This window comes from Acomys russatus, chromosome 19, assembly GCF_903995435.1.
Source record: "Acomys russatus chromosome 19, mAcoRus1.1, whole genome shotgun sequence".
Classification (NCBI taxonomy): Eukaryota; Metazoa; Chordata; class Mammalia; order Rodentia; family Muridae; genus Acomys; species Acomys russatus.
In genome coordinates, this window is record NC_067155.1 from 48,944,356 (window position 1) to 48,965,042 (window position 20,687).

The 20,687-nt window shown below is 47.2% G+C and overlaps 1 protein-coding gene across 1 annotated transcript in view; it reads right to left on the reverse strand.

The window, feature by feature from the left end:
* Glt1d1 (glycosyltransferase 1 domain containing 1) overlaps positions 1-20,687 on the reverse strand; it is a 73,689-nt gene that overhangs the window by 16,161 nt on the left and 36,841 nt on the right. Inside the window, exons 7-9 of the mRNA XM_051161424.1 lie at positions 12,691-12,786; positions 11,660-11,709; positions 247-290 (exon numbers count right to left, since the gene is read on the reverse strand). Coding sequence (XP_051017381.1) covers positions 247-290; positions 11,660-11,709; positions 12,691-12,786 — 190 coding nt within the window. The remainder of the gene's footprint in view (positions 1-246; positions 291-11,659; positions 11,710-12,690; positions 12,787-20,687) is intronic.

Consider the following 20,687-nt stretch of genomic DNA (forward strand, 5'->3'; position numbering starts at 1 on the left):
CTTTTCTGCAGATGACTAGGGAGATAAGAGTCTTACACTTTGAGTGTGTCCATTTATTTGCCTTTATATTGGAGCCCAAAGCATGACCTTGAGGGCTCACGGGAAACGTTACAGAAGGCAGCACTTGTCACCTGCTTAGTCTGAGGTAGCCAAGCTGGGACTGCTGAACCGCTCACTCTGCCACTCAGGATTCTTAGTGTGTAAGACGCCAGCTGCCTGTAGGTGCCACCTGCCTGCCACTCTTACCTCCTCACCCGGTCTTTCACTTCTCTTGTAAACGCAGGATCTACCTGGGAAAAGAGGGACAAGAAACACTTTTTTGTCATTTGTTTGTTTTGTGTTGTTTTTCGAGACAGGGTTTCTCTGGGTAGCCTTGGCTGTCCTGAACTCACTCTGTAGCCCAGGGTGGCCTGGAACTCATTGTAATCCACCTGCCTCTGCCTCCCAAGTGCTGCGATTAGAGGAAGAAACACTTTTTAAAAAAAAAAAAGTCTGACCCTTAGGCTGGCACGTGGCTCAGCAGGTGAAGGCCCTTGCTGCAAAAGTCTGTTCACTTGGTTAAAGGTGATAACGAACCCCCAAAAGTTGACCTCTGGCCTCCACTTATGCACCATGATATGCATAACACACATACATACACACACATGCACACACAATTTTTTTTTTTAAAGCCTGACCCCGTAGGTGGGGCCAAGTGGTAGAGCAACTAACTAGCATGCATAAATCCCTGGGTTCGAACGCCAAGCACTGCATAAGCCAGGTGTGATGATGAGAGCCTCGGAGGCTAAAGGATCGGGAGCTCAAGGTCAAGATCAAGGTCATCTTCCGCTACATGGCAAATTCCAGGCCAACCTCGGATATCTGAAAGCTCCTGCCTGGAGCTGGGGTCAGCCTTGTCTAAATCTAAGTCCTCAGGCCATGGATCCGAAACAGGACAGAACCCATCCAATAGTGCAGAAAGGAAGAGCCTAAGGACAAACAGAACAGTCCAAGTCCAGACTATGGATGCCACCTTCTATGAGAGTTGAGCCCAGGGAAAACCAAAGGACAGTGGAGAGTGCCTACAGATGGGACAATGTAACTGTCCGATCTCGCAGGGAAAGGCATGCTTGCTGAGATGACGTAGGTGGAATTTGTCACAAAAGCACTCAAGAGAATGAGGGGGAAAGCCTTAGCCTCTGACAAAGCAGCTCATGGAATTAAAGCCTTTTTTCCCCCCTTTGTTTTGTTTTGTTTTGTTTTTACAGGGAGCCTTCTCAGAAATAGAGTTTCAAAATCAAGGACGCGCCCCCTCGGCCGATGAATAACAAAATGTGTCTATGCATTCGAATATTACTCAGACACAATGACTGCACAGCAGCATTATGCTAGTCCAGGCGTGGTGGTGCACACCTGTGGTACAGCACTCGGGGGTGTAGGCAGGTACACCCGAAGTTCAAGGTCATACTTGGCTACCGACAGAGTTCAAGGTCAGTTTGCTTCTGAGACAGGTGCTCGTGTTTCAACCCAAACACAAACTCTTTACAGAGACATCCGACATGGCTAACTCCAACAGTCTGGTCCTTCAATGTCTCCCCGCCTGACTGCTATTATCTGCCGTGGAAGCTGTTTTAGAACAATTGAAAGCCCCTTCTTCAAGCCAAAACCATCAAGCCATCAAGCAAGATGAAGATGGCTCAGTAAGCACAGATGCTTTGACATCAAGCCTGACCTGAGTTAGACCGCCAGGACCCATATGCACCATGGCACACGTGCCTCCTCCAAAATAAGTAAGTAAATGGATATAACTAAACAAACAAACAAACAAACAGAGCCAGGAATGGTGGTGCTCACCTTTAACCCCAATACTTGGGAGGCAGAGGCAGGTAGATCTCTTGTGAGATCAAGGCCAGCCTGGTCTACATAATGAGCTGTCTAGAGCTACCCAATGAGACCCTGTCTCAAAAAAAAAAAAAAAAAAAAAAAAAAAAAAAGGAAAAGGGGGTGGGGAGAAAGAGAAATAAGGAAGATAGAGAGACGGCTCAATGGCATCTGCATGCACAGACACAAATAAAAATATAAATACATTTTAAAAACTTTTCTTTGTAAACCCTAGACATTCATTGCTTCAAAGACACAGCAAGGGTGTGAAGGCAGCTCATGAGTGTGAGGTGCCAGCAGCCCCTCCCGACTGTGGCTCCAGCAGAGCTGCAAGGAAAGCAGACTCAATTCCTGTTCTCATTTGCACATTGCCAATAGCCATCATGAGTTACAAGCATGCTGGCTGCCTGAAAGCAAACGCCGGGACCGCTAGCTTATAATGCCGGGTGACATGAAGCCATCATCTGGACACTCTCGCTCCGCTTTCTTCTGACAGGAAGTGCTGTATGGTGCACCTTGAGTCCTTCCGACTGCTAGGATGCCTGCCCAAGATCACAAAGAATGGGGGTAGGCTTACTGCCATCCCTGGGGTCGCTATGTGGCTGGAAATTTATGGGGCTACATTATATCAAACATGAATGCATAAGAATTTGTAACTTTCCACTGAGTGATGGTGGTGGTGGCGGTGCTCGCCTTTAATCCCAGCACTTGGGAGGCAGAGGCAGGTGGATCCCTGTGAGTTTGAGGCCAGCCTGGTTTACAATAGGAGTCCAGGACAGCCAGGACTACACAGAGAAACCCTGTCTGGAAACAAAAAACAAAAAACAAAAAACAAAAAAACAAAAAAAACAAACAAAAAAAAAGGAATTTGTAACTTTCTAACTTTCCCTAGGAAGATCTGTGCAGAGAGACACAGCTATGGACAAGTTGCTGCTGTTGTAGCCATTAATAATTAATCCTCAGTAGCCAGCTAAGCCAGAAGAACATGCTAAAGCCTTTTACAACCAGTAACTTAATTCTAGCAACAATGTCATTTCACCAAGAAGGACTTGAGAGGCTGTGTAACTCCACCACTGTCACAGAGCAGAACTGCTGGGCCAGTGTTCCAGTCTAGGCAGACTAGAAGCCAAGCTCTCTTCTTCTGCATGGCCTCATCAGATGACTCCCAGAAAGTTCAAGGGGTAGAGGCTGGAGAAATAACCCAGTTGGTAAAGTGTGCGCCTTGCAACCGTAAAGACCTGAATTCAGTCCCCCAGAACCCACATTTTAAAAGCACAGGTAGGTGTCAGGGCTGGAGAGATGGCTCAATGCTTTCATAGCACATGCAGAGGAACGGTGGTCCCAGTATCCACACTGGGCAACTCAAGACCATCATTTGTAACTCCAGTTCCGTGGGATCCAACACCATCTTCTGGCTCTATGAGCCCCTACACTCAAGTGGCGAGTATGTATGTGTATGCGTACACACACAGGCACACATACATACACATAAATGATTTGAACCTTTAAAAAAGCAAGGTGTTATAGTGTATGCTCATAATTCCAGCTTAGGGCTTGGGAGTGGAGGACACCTGACCCTTCCTGGACAGTGTGTGTGTGTGTGCGCGCGCGCGCTGTAAAGGTCCATAAAATTCCTGCCACCTTCTTCACTCTTGGCCCCCATTGGCCAACCTGTGTCCCAGTCTCCAGAGTCATCCTCCGGGATGCAGCTGGTGTCACATCTCTGAGATGCTTTTTTTTTTTTTTTCTGGCTGGCCTCGAACTCACAGCGATCCACCTGCCTCTGCCTCCGGAGTGCTGGGATTAAAGGCGTGCGCCACCACACCCAGCTTCTGAGATGCTTTTAATCCAGAAGCAACACCTCCCCACCCGCCTCCATCTCCCCCCGCCCCCTATCCCCACTGTCCTGCCTGCTACCTGCCACCCCGGGGAGTCACCATCTATGATAGCTCTGCCTCTTCCCTCTGTGCATCAGTCTCCTTTCCTGGCTGTCATGTAGTGACTGGAACAGTCCCAGACATGAGAACTCCTATTTTACTTCCCATTCCTGAGGCCTCGTGCTCAAATTAGTAAGCAGCTAGATTCCATAAGAAGCCTAGCCTATGACGATGTAAGAAGAGTAAATCCTCCAATGAAAGCCTCCTTCTGGGCTGGCAAGATGGCTCAATGGGCAAAGGGGCTTGCCACCAAGCACAATGACCTAGGTTTAATCCCCGGGAGCTCCCCAAACCTTGGACACTGTAGGAGAAAAAAAACCAATGATTCCTACAAGTTGTCCTTTGACCTCTAGACACACGCATTATGTCATGGGTGCTCACACGTGCATGCACATGCACACACTCACACAAATACAATTTTTAAAAAGTCTTTCGTTCTACATGTTAATTTTCATGCTAATACCGTGCGTTGGTTTACTCCGTCTTCTTCTTGTCTTTCTTAGCGTGCACTGGCTCTCATGATGAACTATTCTGGGAAAGATAATTTGTCAAGGATACAAGTCCTGTTCTGAGACGGCTGAAGTGCGAGGCTGGAATGTAGTTAAAGAACGAAGAGCGAGTCTTAAAATGAAACCACAATTGACGCTGCCTTCCCTGGGTTTACTTTCCACTTCAGTTCATTTTCAAATCTCTTAGTGAAGCCGAGTGGAACAAAACGCGAGATAAAGAGGAGAAGAAGAATGGATGTTTTTATTTAATGAAATTTTTAAGGGAGGAAAAAAAAGCATTGAAAACGACAGAGAGGGGGAAAAAATTCTCATTTCTCCCTTTCAAGCTTGTTTATTTTCTAACAAAATATATTGTTTCAACTCCAGGGCTTAGGGGAAATAATCTTTGCTATAAGAAGTTACTGGGCAAAGCCATTAGGCCTGTCATGCCTAAAGCAAACATTTCTGGCTCCAGTGTGTCTTATCAGAGAGCTGGGAAGGGTACCGTACAACGTGCACTGATAGCTGGAACACGTGCATCTCTCAAACCGAGGAACTGAGAGATCAAAGGAGCATTAACAGAAACCCGGAGCTGACCTCAGAGCATCCTGCAGCTAGAGCTAGATCCCAGCAGTGAGAGCAGAGAGGGAACGTTGGCTTTAATGGTGCCTTCTGCTTCCTGTATCCACTGGGACACTACCCCGAGGGCAGGACCTGCTCAAGTTTTCACCCAGCAAACCAGGAGGAAGGTAGGTATTACTGTCTTCGTAATTCCTGCTTTGCAGATGGGGAAACTGAGGCACATGGTTAAGTCAAGAGCAGCCAGGTAGCTGTCCCCAAAGTCAATGAGGGGGCAGGCAACCCTTCACACAGCCGTATGACCTAGCTTTTCTCACAACACAGAGGCAGGTCTGGCCGAGAGAAGGGGGTGTAGTTTGCTAACAGGCCACCAGGTAACGGCAGTGAGACCTCGGCAGACACCCAAGTGCTGCATATTTATAATGCAGGCCGAACACTCTCATATACATAAACTAAAATGAGGTAAGACTTGAAAACAAAATGCGTCTACACATAATCAGTTTGGGATTTTCTTGTGGCTGTTGCTGTTCGGCCCCTCCATCTCATCCCGCCTGCTCACAGCTCATGGTCACTTCTCCTCACTGAACAGGGTCTGGTGAGTGGCCTCACATGGAGGTCCTCTCCCTAGGAAAAGACAACCTGACACCCTCTTCCTGAGCCCTGACAGGCAGATCAAAGAGGCAAGGTGGGAGAGGCTCTTTTTTTCCTCCCCAGCACTCAGCCTTAAGTAATACTTGTCCCAGTGAGCATCTTATGTTCATTTCCAGGCACCTGGCCATTCCCAGTGAGCTTTTAGCCCTCTGGCAGGCTTTGGGGCTGGGAGCCGTTGGGTTTTTTGTTTGTTTGTTTGTTTTTGTTTTTGTTTTTGGAGCCTACATAGTGTCTTCACCATCGTCCCTTGCATGAATGGGGCTATGAGGTGGCAATAAAATCATCTTCTGGCTGGGCCGTTAAAACAAGAATTTTCAGCCGGGCATGGTAGCACACGCCTATAATCCCAGCACTCGGGAGGCAGAGGCAGGTGGATCGCTGTGAGTTCGAGGCCAGCCTGGTCTATAAAGCAGGTCCAGGACAGCCAAGGCTACACAGAGAAACCCTGTCTCGAAAAACAAAAAACAAGAGCCGGGCGTGGTGGCGCACGCCTTTAATCCCAGCACTCGGGAGGCAGAGGCAGGCGGATCGCTGTGAGTTCGAGGCCAGCCTGGTCTACAAAGTGAGTCCAGGATGACCAAGGCTACACAGAGAAACCCTGTCTCGAAAAACCAAAAAAAAAAAAAAAAAAAAAAAAAAAAAAAAAGAAAAACAAAAAACAAAAAATAAAAAATAAAAAATAAAAAATAAAAAAATAAAACAAGAATTTTCATGTGTCCTGTCTCTCGGACACTTGGCAAACCCACCTTATCAGCATGTAAATACTCAAAGTCAAGTCCGAAATGGTTTACGTCTTCTCCCATGCCAGACTCAGAACAACAATAAATCAAGCACTCGAGTGTGACCATTATAGACATGTAGAGGTTTAAAAAAAAAATCTGTATTGAGAGGTCAGAAAGGCACACCTGAGGAGGAGCCCCACCTGAGTCAGGCCCCACATTGGAGAACTTTATCTCAGGAGGGAGCGGCACCGACCTGACTCCATCAGGTTAACCTGTGGACAAGTCTGTGCGGAGGGCCCAGCCCACTGTGGGCGGTGTCACCCCTAGGCAGGTGGTCCTGAGTTATATAAGAAAGCAGGCCGGGCCTTTAATCCCAGCACTTGGGAGGCAGAGGCAAGTGGATCTCTGTGAGTTTGAGGCTAGCCTGGTCTACAGAGCGAATTCCAGGACAGCCAGAGCTGTTACACCGAGAAACAAACAAACAAACAGACTGAGACAACCTTGAAGAAGCAACCCAGTAAGCAGCCTTCCTCCACGGCCCGGTTCCTGCCCTGGCTCCCCTTGACGATGGCCTGTGAACTGTAAGCCAGATGAACCCTTCCCTCCCCCACCCCAAGCTGATTTTGGTTATGGTGTTTATCAAGGCAGGAACTGGAATAGGAGGAGGTGGGATCTTACTGTGATGGAGCTGACCTGTTATTGGGGGCAGGGTGGACTGTGGAAGGATCTGGGAGCTTTGGGGTGGAGGAGCCAGTGTGTACTCGAGGCTTGGGCTGCTCCTGTGGGAGATTGGAGGATAATGCTGAGAACAGAGCAGACTATGGAGACCTGGCTTGATTACTTTAGGGGGATTTGAGAGTCTCTCAGGGACTCTACCAGGACCTTCCTTCTTGTGACTTTTGTTTGCTTGTTTTTTGAAACAAGGTTTCTCTGTATAGCTTTGGCTGTCCTGGACTCCCTTTGTGGACCAGGCTGGCCTCGAGCTCACCTGCCTCTGGGTGCTGGCATTAAAGGCTTGTGCTACCTCACTCAGTTTCCTGAGACGTTTTAAATCTCAAGTCCGTGGTTTCTGATTTGCTGAGACAGGAAGGTCAGCAGTGATTTGTCCAAGAGAAGTCTTCTAGAAGGTGTTGCCCTGGGGTCAGCACCCAAAAGTTGTGCTCCAGGGGCCACAGCTGTATCTCAAGCAAGCAAGCAAATTTAGTAAGATGTGGAAATTTCCCACAGGGTCCTGGTTTGAGGGTGCTCATGAGAGCAAGCTGTGGCAGGGCTGGAGTTCCTTCAGAGAGGTCAGGAGGCCATTGGTGGAGGTGTACCCTCAGCCGTGGCAGAGGCTTCAGGCTCCAAAGAGTCATGGAAAAGAAATCTGAGGCTTGCTGCATGGGGGCAGAGGCAGAGTCCCTAAAGCAGTGGTTCTCAACCTCAGGGTCATGACCCTCTGGAGGGCGGGGTCAAATGACCTTTTCCCAGCGGTCACCAAAGGCCACTGGAAAACACAGATGTTACGTTACGATTCATAAAACTAGCAAAATTACAGCTATGAAATAGCAACAAAATCACCTTATGGTTGGGGGGTTCACCACAACATGAGGAACAGTATTAAAGGGTCAAAACATTAAGAGGAAGATGAGACCCCCCCCTGTCCTAAAAGGAGGCTAGAAAGAGGATATTGGTAAAGATACAGCCTCAGTGGTGACCCCAGGACTGAGGGATTCATGGGGAGAGACTGAGGCTCAGCAATGGGAGAGATCACTGGCAAGATGAAGCCTCAGCAGCAAGGGGGGAGGGGGGTGGAATCCCAGAATACTGGAGATACCGGACAGTGAACCGACCACTCAGGGACAGTGGAAGGGGTGGGGTGGAGCTAACCTGAGTATGCAGGACAGGTTATGTGTGCTGCACTGGCAGAACCAGAGAGCTGGGACTGCCCCAAGTCATTTGGAGCCTGGTTCATGAGAGTCCCAGCTGTTGGACACTGAACCATTTATATTGTTGGAGTTTGGTTTTGCTTTGATCTGATTCTAACTGTGCCCTGGTTTGTCCCTCCTGAAATAAGAAGCGCATAGCTTATTTTGAATTTGATAGGACACCACAGTTAAGAGACTTGAATATTTTTAAAGAGACGTTGAAAGTTTAAAGCGTTGGGATTTCCTTCTGAAGACTGAGGGACTTCTTTTTGTTTTGTTGTGTTGTGTTGTGGTTTGGTTTTTTTTTTTTTTTTCGAGACAGGGTTTCTCTGTGTAGACTTGGCTGTCCTGGACTCACTTTGTAGACCAGGCTGGCCTCAAACTCATAGTGATCCACCTGCCTCTGCCTCCCGAGTGCTGGGATTAAAGGCGTGCGCCACCACGCCCGGTGACTAAGGGACTTCTGGTGTTTGTTATATAGTGTAATATATCATGAAATTGACACTAGAATCTCTTCTCCCAGTGGCCTCTGATGTGGCTGCGCAGCTTCTGTATGTGTGTATGACGTATATTTTAAATCTGTTTTATGTGTGTGGCTGCACATGTTCCATAGGACAACGTCTGGGAATTGGGTCTCTCTTTTCGTCATGTAGCTCCCTGGGATTGAACTCAGGTCATCAGGCTTAACAGCAAGTGTCTTTACCCATGAGCCATTTTACCAGCCCCTCCCCTCTTGGTTGTCTTTAGTAGCATCTCTGGCCTTGTTCTAAGTAAAGAAGGTTATTTGCGAAGTCTGTGAGAACACAGAGAACAGCAATGCATGCGGGGAAGGTCCACAGGGACCCAGAATAGGACAAATAGATGAGGCTCTGAGAGGTTGTACAAAGCGGTCACTAGACTCCGAAGAAGTGAGTGGACGTGAGGCCAGCTACTCCATTAACATATGGAAAATCTGTTTCCTTCCGATTAAAGCATTTCCTCCTGACTGGAGGCTTAGGAAAGACATAAGAAAGTTATAGGACTCACGGGGCCTCCTGTGGTCACAGAAGCAGGAAGCAAGGACTCTTCAGTGGAGCTGCCTGCATGTTAGGCAGGAAGCCATGAGGATGCATCATCACTGGGCCTGAGGTGGGTTTTGGTGATACAAGCCCACCCTCTCGTAATTAACACCAATAATCTCACTGGTTCACCAAGATGGGCTTGCATACACCTTCCCCGTCAGAGTGTCAGTTAGCAAAAACCTTCCAGCTTGCCTATCACCGTTTGGCCAAACAAAACATGGTGATGGGAGAGGTGGCTCGGAACGCACAGGGGAGAATCCCAATTAGTACTCCAGATGACGTATCTGTCTTAGCTCAGATGGGTGCTGCAGCGGTAGCCATCTTGGGTGACCTACAAACTTAGCAGAGAAGCAGAGAGGCGAGAAGCCAGGATCAGGGTGTAGAGCAGGCTGAGCATCTGGTGAGGTGTGCTTCCTGGTTCATAGAGGTTGGCCTCTTGCTGTGTCCACACACAATGAAAAAAACAAGGCAGCCGCTCCCTGGGGCTTTTCTATAAGGGCACTGATCACACTGATGAGGGCTCCCTCCATCCCCTCGATATAGCTACCTCCCAGGGGACTCATCTCATCACACTGCAAGAAAAGATCCCAGCAGCGGAGTTTGGGAAGAACAGACGCACAGTGGGAAGCCTGGAATAGAAGCCACATGAAGACACGGTTGTAATGGCCACACAGATCCCATCAGGCTAGGAGAACAGGGTACACTTTGTTTTCCAAACTGCTCGGGGCAAATGCAAGTCCACACGCATGAGGTGTGGCCTCAGTGCTGAGCAAGGAATAGGAGGCACAGGAGATGGACGCTCCCCGTCCACCAAGAGTCAACACAGGACACAGAGGGGCAGTTTCCTTGGCAACAGCCACCACCGTGAGGGTCCTGCTCCCAACAGCAGGGTCCCTAACCAGAGGCCAGCAGCTCGATCCGACACTGGGTTAAGAGCACTTGTGCATTTGCAGTTTGAGCAGCTAAGGGGCTTCAGAATTTTTTGGACCAATTAGAGAGTTTGGCTTCTGCACTGACTCAGATAAACTTCTCGTCTTGTGTATTTTAAGACAAGTGTCCTCTTTCTATGACCCGCCAGTTTCCCCATGAGAATTATCTACTTATCCTTTGCAGCAGTCAATTAGTTTGAATTAATTGTAATCTTTACAGTAAGTAAAGCCATAAAGGAAAACAGCTATAATCTTTAACTCTCTCTCTCTCTCTCTCTCTCTCTCTCTCTCAGTGTGTGTGTATGTGTGTGTTTGCGCGCGTACGCGCGCGCGTGGGTATGTATGCATACCCACATGGTATAGTTCCGGGAACTGAATCCAAGGCCTCGCACATACAAGTTTGGGGAGTGCTCTGCCACTGAGATATGACCCAGGTGGTTTTTTGTTTTTGTTTTTTAATATTTTTCCATGTATGCATGTGCCCCACATGTATGTATTACCTAAAGAGCCAGATAAGGGAGTTGGACCCCTTGGAACTAGAGTTACAAATGGGTGTAAACTGCCATTTGGGTGCAGAGGACCACACTCAGGTCCTCTGGAATAATAGTCAGTGCTTTTAATGGCTGAGCAAGCTCTCCAGCCCATTCTTTTCATTATTTTAAAAAAAAGGCAAATTATGGGCCAAAGAACCTACCTCAGCAATAGAGGTGCTTACCATCAGGCCAGACACCTGAGTTCAATCCCACATGGTAGAAAGACCCCTTAAGGCTGTTCTCTGACCAGTACATGCATGCTATGACACATGGCCACCCCCGCACATAACACAAATAAATAGTAAAATGTAACAAAAAGTCAAACTTATTTTGGTTTCTTAAAGAGAAAAAAAAAACGGCCTACATACATAGAAGAGGAACATAAACCAGTTTTAGAAAATGAATTATAAGTCAGTAGAAGAGAGGCTGGAGAGATGGCTACACAGAGTGCACGCTGCTCTTGCAGAGAACCTGGGTTCCATTCAGAGCACCCACACTGGGCACCTGACAATCACTTGTGAATTCAGGTATAGGGGGAATCCAATGCCCTCTGCTGGCCGCAGTAGGAACTGCACACACATGGAGCAACACACACACACACACACACACACACACACACACACACACACACACGACCGTGGCATACACAATTAACAAAATAAAATAATAAAGTGAAAGTCCTTACAACTTAAAAAAGAAGGAAAAGGGGCTAGAGAGATGGCTCAGGTTAAGAGCACTGGCTACTCTTCCAAAGGTCCTGAGTTCAATTCCCAGCAAGCACATGGTAGCTCACAACCATCTATAATGAGATCTGGTGCCCTCTTCTGGCATGCAGGTGTACATGCAGACAGAACACTGTATACGTAATAAATACATCTTTTTTGGCAGAAAACTGTATACATAATAAATAAATACATCTTTTAAAAAAAAAAAAAAGGAAAAGAAAGCAAAGGTCAATAGGAAAGATGGGTATTCATGGTACTTGGACTCACCTCGGGACCCACAATCACCATGTAAACATTGGGTGCTTCCTGATGCCATTCTTGAGAAGAAAAAGAAAGACACTGAATGGACCTAACATGGCTTCAAGTCACAGTGGGGGGTAGGGACACAGACAACTCAACTTAACTACAAATTACCCCCATGATATGTTTTGTGCTCTTAGGTCAGTAAGCATTCATCCGTGCTAGCCAGGATCCTTTACTTAGAACGCCTATATGCAGCACTGCATGCTTTTACTTAAAGATTTGGTTGCGTTTTTTTGTTTGTTTGTTTGGTTGGTTGGTTTTTTGCGGGGGAGCGGGGCTAGAGCAATGGCTCAGTGGTTAAAAACACTTGCTACTCTTGCAGAGGATCAGATTTTGTTTCCCAGCACCCAGCTGCCTGTAACTCCAGTTTTGGGGGACCCAATGCCCTCTTCTGGTACCCACAGGTACTGCACACATATCATAAACATACACACAGGCAGGCAAACACATAAAATAACAATGAAGGGATCTTTATAAATAAATGGTAGGATCTTTTAAAAACAATAATTTAGCCTTACAGTTCTTTTGTTTGTTTGTTTTTTGTTTTTTGTTTGGTTTTTTTCGAGACAGGGTTTCTCCGTGTAGCCTTGGCCATCCTGGACTCACTTTGTAGACAAGGCTGGCCTCGAACTCACAACGATCCGCCTGCCTCTGCCTCCCGAGTGCTGGGATTAAAGGCGTGCACCACCACGCCCGGCTAGCCTTACAGTTCTTTCCAAATTGTCTGACATCTTTCATACATAAAACTGCAAGTCTGCACAGAGATAGTAATCCCATAAATTACCCTTTCTGGCTGTTTCCAAAGTGACAATCAAGGAAAAGGGAAAAGGGGTCCCCCGGGGCAAGGTGGCTTATGCTGTAATTCCTGTGTATGGAATGCTAAAGCAGGAGAATTGAGAGTTCAAGGCCAGCTTGGGCACCCAGTAAGAGCACAAAGCCAAAGGCACGTCTCTGCTTGCAAATCCACACACCAAGGAGGGGGGGATAACACATACCTGAGAACGCATCTACCAAGTACAGAGGATCCTTCACAGGTCTGAGTCCACATATGACAAGGAACACGTACAGGTTGTCAGCATTTTGGTCGATCTCTGCAATACAAGAGTGCAGGACACAATCAGTGGACATGGGAGGTTCAGCGAAGTTACACAGCAAGTGAGTGACACCACTGAGGTGAGCAGACCAGAGGTCCCCAACTCACATGTCTTGCTGCATGTTAGTTTCTCCAAGCGTAGAGAAATCTGAGCTTTACTTTACCTCTGAGATGTAAGGTCTCTGTCATAAAGAGGGAAGGATGGAGCTGACCCAGGCATTAGTGATAGGAGTCAGAAGTCCTAGGAAGGACATGGGCACAGTTTCATTGAGAAGTCTTTTCTTTTCTTTCTTTCTTTCTTCCTACCTTTCTTTATTTTTAGACAGGGTTTCTCTGTGTAGCCCTGGCTGTCCTGGGCTCACTTTGTAGACCAGGCTGGCCTCAAACTCACAGAGATCTGCCTGCCTCATCCTGCCAAGTATTGGGATTAAAGGTGTGTGCCACCTTCCATAAATGTCTTCTGAAAAACTCCACCCAGCAGGGGATCGAAGTAGATGCTGAAACTCATAGCCAAACTTTGGGCAAAGCACAGGGGTCTTTTAGAAGAGTAGGGGAATAGAAGGACCTAGAGGGGACAGGAGTTCCACAAGAAGACCAACACAGGGCCGACAAATCTGGGCCCAGGGGACCCCAAGGAGACTGAAGCACAAACCAAGGACCAGGTATGGAGAGGATCCAGGCCCCCTGCTCAGAGATAGCTGATAGGAAACTCAGTCTCCACATAGGTCACTTAGTAAGGAGAACAGGGGCTGTCTCTAATATGAGCTCTGTTGCCTGCACTTTGAGGAGGCCTTGCCAGGCCACAGAGGAAGAGGATGCAGGCAGTCCTGAAGAGACTTGATAGTCTGTGATCAGTTGGTAAGGGAGGAAGGTGCCCCTTTTCTGAGGACTATGGGATGGGGGGGGGGGGGGTGGGTGGGACCTGGAAGAGATGAGGGAGAAAGCTATGATTAAGATGTAAAGTGAATAAGTTAACTAAAGGAGGGAGGGTAGGCCACTACCACCCAGCTAATGTGTTTCTTTATGCAACTAAAAAAGTGGCTTACGGATGGCTTGGAAATTCATGGATGCATAGTGGGTTTGAGCATATGTCCCTTGGAATAGGAAACACACATACGTCTCTCCGTCCTGTTGTTTTTTTCTGCATGTGCCAGTTGGACTTGCCAACTCTACCTCAGAAAACTGTAACAGTTCTAAAAGTAGAACTATATGTTTTCCGAGTGTTCTGGATTTTTTTTTTCTCTCCTCTCATTTGTTTATATTTTGTTTCTCGTGTGTAGTATATGAGATGGTATCTTCTATAATAGTCCAGGCTGGCCACGAACTCGTTCTGTAGCTGAGGAGGACCTTGAACTCCTGATCCTCCTGACTCTTACTTCTCAAGTCTAGGATTGCAGGCATATTCGGCCGCACCCTGTTGGGATCCAACCCAGGGCTTCCTGCATGCTAGACAGGCACTCTGCCAACTGAGATCTCTGTATAGCTTTTTAAAAGACCAAGAGGGAAAGGGTCTGGAAAGATGGTTCAGAAGTTAAGAGCACTGGCTGCCCTTGCGCAGAGATCCAGGTCCAGTTCCCAGGACTCACACAGTAGCTCACACTCATCTGTAACTCTAGTTCCAAAGGATGTGGCACGCCCTCTTCTGGCCTCTATGGATAGTGCAAGCATGTAGTGCACAGACATACATACTGGCAAAACACCAATACATTAAATCATCATCATCACAATCATCATTTGTCATCATCATGGCTTAGGAGTGCCATACCTTTGATGTAGGGCCAGCGATAGGTACCAGTCTTGGTGACTCTTCCCATGACAACTGAAGCTGAGAGGCTCACTTCTGGCCTCCAAATGTAGCGGGAACCTTCCTGACCAACAAAATGCAGGGACAGTGGCCATATGTGACCTTTGAGCCTTGGTTATGAGAGGCCTTGTGATTCCCTAGTCATCTGGTTACATAACCTTGTTGGGAAAAAGTCTTGATAGAGAGACTCACCCTGGCAGAGTGAGGTCCCAGACTTGAAGTGAGGCTGGGCCTCAGGCACTGATGTGCACGGAACAGACAGAGGCCACCCAGCAGAGCCACAAGATCACAACAATTCATACCCACAAAAATCATGAGAAACGGCCATAGGTATTTGCATCCAGGAGCTCTTGAGGTGTTTTATGGCTACTGGTAGATAATTGATTTAATAGCAATTATTAATAGGCTTAGCATAAAAGCTAATCTAAAATATCAGCATTTACAGCCTGCATAACTAGCCATAAAACCATGCTGTGCAAGGATGACTTTTCCAACATGGATATTTTTTCTTTTTTTAAATACAAGCCATTTTCTGAACTTACCTAACCCTGAGAATGAAAATGGCATATGCGTCATACCTATAGCTAAGTGCATGAGGGACATGGTCAGCAAAAGTAACAGACTAATAAGAATGACTCTGGACAGAACCACACTGACAGAGTAAGGACCCTGTTGTAGAAAAACCTTAAAAGCAATCACTGGGACCAGGGACATGGCTCACTGGCAGTGTGCTTGCCTTATACACCGAGACACCTTGATTTGATCCCCAGCGCGCGTGCGTATGCGCGCACACACACACACACACACACACACACACCACAAGTTTTAAGCCAGGTGCTGTGGCACAAGCCTTCAATCCTAAGCTAAGTCAGAAAGATAACAAGTTTGAGGTCAGCCTAGGTTACACTGAGTTCAAGACCAGCGTGGGCTACAGAATAAAACCTTGTCTTGAAAAGAGAAAGAAACAAAGGGAAAGAAAAGGAAGGAAAGAAGGAAAGGAAAGGGTAAAAAAAAAAAAAAAAAAAAAAAAAAAAGGAAGAAAATTCAGGGTAAATATGTTCAAGAAACTTTAATGTTGGGCCAGGAGAGGGAACATGATGGTTAAGTGTGCTTACTGATCTTGCAGAGGACCCAAGTTTAGTTACAGGCACCCATGTGGCAGCTCTCAAGGGTCTACAACTCCAGATCCAGAGGATTCAATGCCCTCTGCTGGCCTTCTTGAGCACTGCACCCAAGTGCACACACCCACACATAGATACACATTTATAACTTAAAATAAAAGAAAATATTTTTTTAAAACGTATCATATGCATGTATGAAAATGTCATATATATATATTGAATAATGAATATAAACATAAAATGTCACTACAGTCTCTGAATTAACTTTGACAATATCACTAGGCTGTGCTGAGGGTTTTATATCCTGGCCCCATACCCTGAATCTCATGAACTAATCTCAGCAGAGAGACTACAGTGAGTGCATACTTGACTAAAGCCTGAGCCCGAAGCTATGGGCAAAATGTAGTCTCAAGGTCAGAGAATTGGAATTCAGGCACCGGAATGCAAGGCCAGGAGTCAAGCGATTGTCTTTAATAAATGATAAGCTATTCTCCTTAATAAAATCCAAGGGGAGGAGAGGTCAGAATGAGAAGGCAGCCTAGTGTGTACCTGAGCCTCAGCCTGAAGGTCTGCAGGGAACGGAGATCAAAATTACCTTCAAAAGACTTGCTTATTCATTTCAAGTTAAATATAATTCTTTACATGGGAAAACCAGGGAGGAGGCTCCTTAGCTAAAGCAGGAGACCTCAGTCCCACACGCAGGGTCTGTGTATTCACAGACATAACCCACATGCCACCTAGATACACCCCACACCGCCACCCAGGTGCATGTACAACATGTGTATACATACACACAGTAGTTCATATACTCAGAAATTACAGTCAGCGATGGGACAGTCCAACAACTTCATTTTGCTCACGCCCTCGATGTGGGGGACACACGTTCAATCCATGACAGAAAGAAGAGGGAAAGGGAAGCAGTGGGCCAGTCATGAGGACCCCTGAGGTGGGAAAGTGGTCTCATTGAATTGGGAGAAAAATGTAAATACGTAATCCAAATCCTGCACCAAGATGGCATTCCAGGAGCTTATAAAATTGCCTGGGGAGACCTTGCACCTACTAAAGCAACTCTCATGTGTCCCTGGGGTGACACGGGTGCTGAGGACACACATCCCTTCCTGGACCACCTCTCAAAACAGCCCCTTGAACTCCTGTTGGCCCAGTTGGGAGGTACTGGGGAAATCTAGCCTTGTACCCTCTAGGACCCAGATGATTTGGAAAGACAGCCCTGGGGAGAGGCTGGTCCATGGACACCCCCCCCCCAGCTCTGATTTCCACAGGATCCTGCCTATAACTCACAGGAACATATGCTGAGAACACGTGAGGCCTGTGTGTCAGACACGGTGCTTACACACAATGAAAAACATACTCCAGGGGATGGAGAGACTCCAGTGGTTAAGGGTACTCGCTGCCCCTGCAGAGGACACGGGATCAGTACCCATCATCTATAGGGCAGCATCAAACCACCTGAAACTCTGAGTTCCAGGGGATCTGATGCTCTCCTCTGGCCTCTGTGGGCACCAGACAGGCTCATGTTATTACACTCATACACATGAAAGCACACATACACACATATATAAAAATAAAATTTAAGAAACTCAAACACACTCCAAACTACAGGTGGATGATGATAGAATGACTCGCCCTCAAAACAGGATTCCTACAAAGTTACAGATAATCTCGCTCCACCTTGCTCAGTCATCTGTTGGGAGAGCCTGTCCTACCTTGAGCTGGCAACTCTGGGAGGTAGGGGCTACAGAAAAGAAATGAGAGCTACACGCTGCAATTATTTCTGCCCCCTTTCCCCTTCGGGAAAGGGACCGCCCTCTCACTGTGTGCACCCATAAACGCAGTCCGTCTAGACTCCTGTGTCTTTCCATCTACTGTCCTTTGGAGCTACCTCAGAAATCTACCAGATGAGACCATAGAACAATTAGCAGAGAGCGTGTCTAGCCTGGAGGAAGCTCTGGATCCTCTCATCGGCAAGGCATAAACCACGTATGGTGACACATGCCCACGATGCTAGAAACTCAGAAGGTGGAGGCAGGGGGATTTAGAAGTTCAAGGCCACGCTCAGCTATACAGCAAATGTAAAGCCATCCTGGGCTACATGAAACCCTCTCTCAAAAATGTTATTTAAGTGAAAATAAAATTTTAAAAAATGCATCCTTCTGATGGACTTCGTGCTAGGTGCCCTGATATTTTCTAGTCAATTTTTTAAAGTGCTCACCCCCAACTCTCTAAATTGATTTTGAGCCTCCTGACCCAGAAGACCCTGGAGGGAGAGACGGAGTAAATCCTATATCCGTTGCACCTCTCAAATCATCTTGCTGGGCTGGAGATTAAATGTAATGAGAATTCAGGAAACTAAATTAGAGAGTGACAGATGAGGGCATTCCCTGCCTGATCTTCTTCTGGAAATAAAAAGGGGGGAAAAAATGAATAAAGAAAGAAAATTCAGAAAAGAAACTGGCATGTCCTGCCCACAGAGAGAAGGCTCCCTTACAAACAGATGAACACTCCAAAAACCCAATCGGAGAGCCGAGGGCTGGAGTCCAGCACAGTTGGGTGCGACTGGACGCCATCTAGCACAGACGGTCACAACCTGTGGATCGTGACCCGTGACTTTGGCAAACCTCTATCTCCCAAAATAATCCACATTATGACTCACAGCAGTAGCAAGATTACAATCATGACGTAGCAACAAAAATAACCTTATGCCTGGGGGTCGTAGCAGGAGGAAGGCTGAGAACCTGGCAGGCACCCCCCAGCCCTTGGCAGCCTTAAGGGAAAGTGTTCTGCTTGTTTTCAGTTTTTAAAAGGGGACCGAAAGAGATGGGCCTGAGGAAGCTTGAGTAAAGCAGGTGCTACCTAAAGCCTGAGTGACTCGCGTTCACTGTGTACATCAGAGCTTGTGCCTGCAGCCTGCCTGTGTTCATGCTGCACTATAACAAATGATCGGTGCAGGTGTGAGCCCAACCCTGTCACAAACGCAGTTGTGTGTGTCTTTAACATAGGTTGGCATATTTTTAGCTCCAAAACAAAACGTGCCCACCCCACCACCACCACCACACACCCCCACCCCTACCCCCTCACACACACCCTGCTACATTCTTTTTTGTTTGGTTGGTTGGTTGGCTTGGTTTTTCGAGACAGGGTTTCTCTGTGTAGCTTTGTCTGTCCTGGACTCGCTTTGTAGGCCAGGCTGGCCTGGAACTCACAGTGATCTGACTGCCTCTGCCTCCCGAGTGCTGGGATTAAAGGCGTGCGCCACCACTGCCCAGCTTGAAACCCTGTCTTGGAAAAAACAAAAACCAAACACCAAACAAACAAGAATGGAGCTTCAGTAGCGCCCTCACCCTATAGGAAAACCAAGTGGGTTTTGTTAGAAATACACAAGGAAGGGGGGTTTAGGATGTTAGCGTCTCCACCACATAGAAAAACAAACAGGTTTGAGAGAGTTGAAGGAGGGTGGGAGGAGAAACGGGTATGGTGGCACAAGTCTGTGGTCCCAGCACTTGGGAAGGGTCAGGAGTTCAAGACCGGCCTCCATTGCATAGCAAGTTCAAGGCCAAGCTGAGCTACCTGTGACCTTGTTTCAAAGAAGAGGAAGAGGAATGGTAAAAAGGAGGAAAAGGAAGATAGACAAGCATAGGGGTATATGTGGAGACAGACAGACAGACGGACGGACAGACAGACGGAATGTGTGCGAGGGAGATGATGATGATGATATAAATAAGCAATATAAACAAGATAAAATGGGCGATGGCTATTTTGTCAACTCGACACACTCTGGGATATCTTGGGAAGAGTCTCAGTGAGGGATTGTAGAGGCCGACCTGTAAGCATGCCTGTGGGGAACTGTGTTGATGACATTAATTGAAGTGGAAAGACCCAGCCCACTGTGGGCAGCGCCATTCCCTGTGCTTGGCTCCTGGACTGTATAAAGAGAAGGAAGCAAAACGAATGTATGCGTGTGTGCGTCCTTCACTCTGCTCTTGGTGGTGAGTGCGGCGTGACCAGCTAGCCGTGTCCAAGTTCTGACCAAGACGTCCCCTCAATGGCCAGCTGCCACCCGGAACTGTGAGCTCAGAGAAGCCCTTTCTCTCTGAAGCTGCTTTTTAGTGCAGCAACAGGAAATGAAGGTAGGACAGGAGAACACAAAAAAACTGGAGTGAGTAACCTCATGGATCTAAGCTGTCCTTTTTCTGGGGTTCTGGGGATGGTGGCCTGTGAGGTCCTTTGCTTTAGATGTGTGGGTTGTTGGCAGTTATAAACAACAATAACAATAATAAAATAAAATAAAATAGATCCCAGAACACTGTCTTAAGAACACTGGGAACCTCACTGACCCTATGAGGAGCTTGGTAAAGATGCTCTTTTTCTGGTCAGAAGAGCCAGCCATAAAGAGCACACGGGAAGCCACTGTACTTCTGTGGACTGCCCGTAAGCTACCTAGACAGGAGTGCTCACTTAATCGCTTGAATAGGGACAATTGGTGGCATAGAACTGGTTTGATGTTTTGAACTGACGCAACACTGATTTGTGAGCTTGGGCTGGGAGATTCCTTACTGAGCAGTGTCAGAAACTCTGCAACATGCTGGGTAAGGGAGGGCACTGTGAAAGTGGGATCAGGGGCTGGAGAGGTGGCTCGGTGGCTGTTCTTCCAGAATACCCAGGTTCAGTTCCCAGCACCTACATGGTGGCTTACAGTCACCTGTACCTCTACTTCCAGGGGATCTGAAGCCCAGTCCCCTGACTTCTACGTGCTCTGTATATACAGGGTGCAGAGACATAAGTACCCATAAATTCATACCCATAAAACAAAAAGAATTTTGTTTTGCTTTGTTTTTTCTGAGACAGGTTTCTCTGTGTAGCCTTGACGGTCCTGGACTTGCTTTGTAGACCAGGCTAGCTTTGAACTCACAGTGATCCACCTGCCTCTGCTTCCCTGAGTGTAGGGTTACAGGCATG